This window comes from Eimeria acervulina, genomic scaffold (assembly GCF_000499425.1).
Source record: "Eimeria acervulina Houghton genomic scaffold, Eah_scaff354, whole genome shotgun sequence".
Taxonomy (NCBI): domain Eukaryota; phylum Apicomplexa; class Conoidasida; order Eucoccidiorida; family Eimeriidae; genus Eimeria; species Eimeria acervulina.
The window spans coordinates 27,336-32,976 of record NW_013549862.1 but is presented as its reverse complement, the minus strand read 5'-3'; the positions used below and the strand labels follow the sequence as shown (position 1 = coordinate 32,976).

Sequence of the window (5,641 nt, the reverse complement as noted above, 5' to 3'; positions counted from 1 at the left end):
TCTCCTTATTCATTTATAAATAAATATTAAATATATATAATTGCATTGTTATATCCTTTAAATAAGATAAAATATTATTCTCTGCAATGATATATATATATATATATATTATATATATATTCTTTATACTTTGCTGCTGCAAATGTGCTTATTATAAGATCTGTTTACAATTATGTTTATTATTCTGTTTGCTGTTTGTTTGTTTGTTTGTTTGTTTGTTTGTTTGTTTGTTTGTTTGTTTGTTTTAGACTGGGCCGAGGGAATAAGGCGTTTATTATCATTTAATAAACATTCTTCTTTATCATATATTGCAGTCGGAGCCTTCCATACAATATTAGTCTCTGGTTTAGGGTTTGTTTATTCATACGGTTTAAATGATTGCATGCAATTGGGGTGTATAGACACTGCACAAGGCGTTCCTCTCCCTATACACCCCATCACTGGTCTTAAACAACCTGTACAAGTTAAAGAAATTTGTTGTGGAGTTAATCATTCTTTACTTTTAACACAACAAGGAAAAGTTTACGCTTGGGGAGGCAATAAATAGTAAGCAACAGATTCATTCAAGTGTAAAGAAGTAATGCTCTTCTTTTATTATTATTATTATTATTATTATTATTATTATTATTATTATTATTATTATTATTATTATTATTGTTATTATTATTATTATTATGATTGTTTTATTATTATTATTATTAGTAGTGGTAGTAGTATTATCGTTATTATTATAGTATTATTATTATTGTTATTGTTATTATTGCTATTATTATTATATTATTCTTATTCTTATTCTTATTCCTACTATTATTATTTATGATTATTACTATTATTATTCTTATTCTTCTTCTTCTTCTTCTTATTCTTATTATTATTCTTGTCGTTTCTCTTGTTGTGTTTCTTACACTTGCTCTTCTTCCCTCTCTCCTTTCTTCTTTTTTCTTTTTCTTTTTTCTTTTTCTTTTTTCTTTTTCTTTTTTGTTCTTTTTTTATCTTCTTCTTTTTTATCTTTCTTTTTCTTCTTCCTTTTTTATCTTTTTTTCTTTTTCTTCTCTTATCCCTTCTCGTTGTTCTTTTTGTTGTTCTTCCTCTTGTTGTTGTTCTCTTTGTTTTTCTTTGCTTTTTCTTCTCTTTTTCTTTTCTTTTTGTATTTAAAAGCTTCAGTTAAAATATGCAGGTATATTGATTTGGGTATTGTAGAGTGCATGCATGAACAAATAAATCTTTAAAAGTGTAAAGTATACATATATATTAACTAAATATAAAACATGTATATAAATATATTAAATATGTTTATTATTTCTGCATAATAAAGTAAATAATTCTATAAATACAAACATAACAAAACCACCTCTAAAAAGCATATCCATCGACAGCTTTAGTAAGATACATGATGATGAAGATATGTTTTGAATACCTAAATATAATTAGTTAATTTTAAATATATAATATTATATTTTTATTGCTTTGCTTGCAGTGGACAGTGCGGATGTGCCCCTCGTCGCTCTTTTGTTTCTGAACCCACTTCACTGCGGTTTCTTCATCCAAAAGAAAAACAGTCTGGGGCTGTCATTAAAACTATCAGGTATTACCTGCATGCATATTTATAATTTACTTATTCAATTTAATTAATTATATATTAAATAGAGTGTATATATATAGGCTGTCATTAAAACTATCAGGTATTATCTGCATGCATATAATTTAGATAATTAATTTAATAATTATTATAATATATATATATCTACATAATTTTGTTTGATTTTTTCTATTTAATTAGTATAATAATAAATTTATTTTACTTTAACGATTAATTTTGTTGTATTTGTTTCAGCGCTGGAGGCTTTCACAATGCAGCGATTGATGAAGCTGGTCGTCTGTACTTGTGGGGTAGAGGAAACCATATATATCTAAAGGGGGTTATTAGCGATGTACCTTTAGTAAGAAAGAAGAATAAATATATATACATATATATCTATATGTATATATATATATCTTTATTTCAAACTTTCTATTCAATTCATACGTTCAGAAGAATAAATAAATATATACATTTGCATATATATATATATATATGCCTTTAGCTGTTCTATTGTTGTCTTTATTTATTTATTTATTTATTTATCTATTAATTAATTAATTAATTTATTTATTTATTGTTAATTTACTTATATTATTTGATTAGTGTTTTTTGTTTTTGTTGCTGGGTCATCTTACTTATTATTTTATTATTTTATTCCGCTCTTCTTTTTGTTTTCTTTCTTTCTTTTTTTATTTTTTTTCTCTTCTTTCGCTTTTATAACCCCCCGGTCATCAGCCGCATCATATAATAAAACAAACAAAATAAATAAATAAATAAATAAACAATAGATAAGTAAATAAATAAAAAAACAAAGACTAACTAGCTAACTAACTACTTAAGGAAGCAAGTAAATAAACAAATAAGAATGTAAATAACAAAATATATATATATATAATAGAATAATAAAATAATATTTGTTTATCTGCAGCCTCTATGGATATCATTAGAAGAGTTTATAGAAGGGCCTCGTCTTGTGTCTGTACACTGCGGGATTGGCTTAACATATATTATTCGTGAAGACTCTTCATTATATGTCTTCGGTAAGTCTACAGAGGGTCAATTAGGCATAGGAGAAGCAACAAGACAAGCAAGAATGCCTCAAAGAATTAATATCAATGGCGGAGGTGTACATACACTCCAGTGCGGCCCTAACTTCACTCTCGCTATTAATAAGCGAGGAGATATTCTTCAGTGGGGCCTCTTTCTTATCTGGAATGAACAAGAAGAAGTAAGAAGATATATTATATTATATTATATTATGTTATATTATATTATATTATATATAATATTATATTGTATTATATTGTATTTTATTATATTATATTGTATTATATTGTATTGTATTGTATTTTATTATATTATAGTGTATTATATTATATTATATTATATTATATTATATTATATTATATTATGTATTATATTAATAATAATATTATGTATTATTGTATTATATTGTATTGTACTGCATTATCTTGTATTATATTATATTATATTATATTATATTATATTATATTATATTATATTATATTGTATTATATTATATTATATTATATATCGTTATATTTATTATATTATATATCATTATATCATATATACTCTATTACATTGTATTAACATTATATTGTATTAACGATAGAGGAGACACATTAAAGGAGACACATCAAATATATAATAATATATATATATATATATGGTAGTATTATAATATTAAAAGAAATAATTAAATTAAATTAAGTTAAATTAAGAGATAAAAGACACACATAAAAGGAGAGACACAAAAAAGGAGACATATCTTACAAATAATAATTATATAATATAATAAACGAGCAAAAGAAATAAAATAAAATAAAATTAAATAAAATTAAATAAAATTAAATTAAATTAAATTAAATTAAATTAAATTAAATTAAATTAAATTAAATTAAACAGAGAGATAAGGGACAGATAAAGGAGACACACAAATAGAGACACATCCAAACAAAACAAATAAATAAATAAATAAATAAATAAATAAATAAATAAACGAACAAACAAACAAATAAACAAAATAAATAAATAATTAAATAAACTAAAATAAATAAATAATAGCAAGCCTTCATACCCGCCTGTGCGTTGGAGGAGACAGGATGAGACCCAATAAAAAATGTCGTAGGCGAATTGCTGCTGCTTAAATTCACCAGAGGAATAAACGCGCTCACAATGTTACGCCTGCAGCAGCAGCAGCAGCAGCAGCAGCAGCAGCAGCAGCAGTTGCATGCATATGAACGAGAACGTAATCACTCTAATATTTGTACAACGTAAGCAGCTGCTCCTGTGCCTGAGAGAGCGGGCGTCGCAGAAGCTTCTGCTGCAGCAGCAACTACAGCAGCAACTACAGCAGCAACTGCAGCAGCAGCAGCAGCAGCAGCAGCAGCAGCAGCAGCAGCATGAGCTTACTTGTGTGCCTCTTCATGGTAGTCGTAATGCACCTTCTGGTTGTTGTCGTGGGGCCCCATAGACATCAAATAGCCGCATGTCACCTGCTGCCAGGCAGGCTCTACATGCATTTCTGCTGCTGCTGCTGCTGCTGCTGGAGCAGCAGCAGCATCAGGCCCTGCTGCGGCTGAAGACTCCGCAGCAGCACCCTCGGACTTGACAAAGCAGCAGGTGGGATCGTCCGATCCCAAACCCCACAGGCCCGCCTTCTCTGGGCTGCTTCTGCCGCTAGCTGTGTCTTCTCCTTTTGCTGCTGCTGCTGCTGCTGCTGCTGCGGTGGGTGTGTCATCCTCGTCGAGCTCTGTTGCGTTGCTGGCCGTTGTGCTGCCCCCACTATTTCTCTGGAGTTCTCGTTTCTCTCTATCAAGCAGCAACTGCTGCTGCTGCTGCTGCTGCTGCCTCCTTACAACGACCTTCTCCCAGGAGCTGAAGCCTACCGCCATTGCTGCAGCAGCCCGCTGCAGCAGCAAACGCAGTTTGCTGCGCAGCAGCGCATGCGTCTCTCGAAGAAGTCCTTGGCCGTACTCAAGGTGAGGCTCAGAGACATTAACATCCACTCGCCTACAAACAACACACCCACACATTTGCTGCTGCTGCTGCTGCTGCTGCTGCTGCTGCTGCTACTGCTGCTCTTGCTGGTGGTGTTGGTGCTGCTGCTGCTGTTGTTGTTCGTGCTGCTGCTGCTGGAGCTGGTGCTGCTACGGCTGCTGTTATTGCTGCTGTTGTTGTTGTTGCCGGTGCTGCTCAGTGCAATGCTGCTGCTGCTGTTCTTGTTGCTGCTGCGGCTCGCAAATGCCACCGTCTCTGCTGCTGCTGCTGCTGCTGCAGCAGAAACGGCTGCTGCTGCTGCAGCAGAAACGGCTGCTGCTGCAGCAGCAGCAAGAAGCGAACACCAACAACAAAAAACAAACAAATACGCAGCAAAGAGCAAGCGACAGGCAGCAAAACAGAAAGAGCAGCAGCAGCAGCAGCAGCAGCACAGCGCCGGCTGCAAACGCAGCAGCCGCAGCAGCAGCAGCAGCAACTCACAAGGGGGAGTTGCGGCAAGCAATGCCGTCATATTTGAATATTGAAGATTGCTGATAAGGCCAATGCTGGTGCTGCTGCTGCTGCAGCACGCGCTCCATCAGCAGCCCGAAGTGTGCATGCACCAGCCGCCAAACTGCAGCAATCTCCTGCTGCGGTACCTGCAGCAGCAAACAGACACAAGCATCAAACCACTTGCTGCTGCTGCTGCTGCTGCTGCTAGTGCACCAGCTGTTCCTGCCTTCGCCTCCTGCGACTGCGCGTGCTGCTGCTGGTGCGGCACCTGCTGCTGCTGCACTTGCAAGAACAGCAGCAGCAGTAGCCGCTGCAGCAGCAACAGCATCACCGCAGCAACAATATTACCACAACCAACTGTAGCAGCATCAATAAAGTCAGCTCCACCCAAGTCACCCGCAGCAGCAGAACAGCAGCAGCAACAGCAGCAACTGCAGCAGCAGCAGCAGCAGCAGCAGCAGCGGCTGACCACGTTCCTATACACTTGAACTCCATCTCTGAGGAGGCAGCAGGTGTTTAATGTCTTGTGTACTATCCCTGGCG

General features: G+C 34.6%; 1 protein-coding gene across 1 annotated transcript in view; it reads right to left on the bottom strand.

Moving 5' to 3' along the window:
* Window positions 1-4,014: 4,014 nt before the first annotated feature.
* Window positions 4,015-5,641, bottom strand: part of EAH_00034580 (hypothetical protein, conserved) — a gene marked incomplete at both ends in the record, with an annotated part of 14,936 nt that continues 13,309 nt past the window's right edge. The window contains 3 exons of the mRNA XM_013395800.1: window positions 4,015-4,618; window positions 5,087-5,244; window positions 5,568-5,641. The exon at window positions 5,568-5,641 is cut by the window's right edge and continues 127 nt beyond it. Of these exons, the coding sequence (XP_013251254.1) occupies window positions 4,015-4,618; window positions 5,087-5,244; window positions 5,568-5,641 (836 nt within the window). The remainder of the gene's footprint in view (window positions 4,619-5,086; window positions 5,245-5,567) is intronic.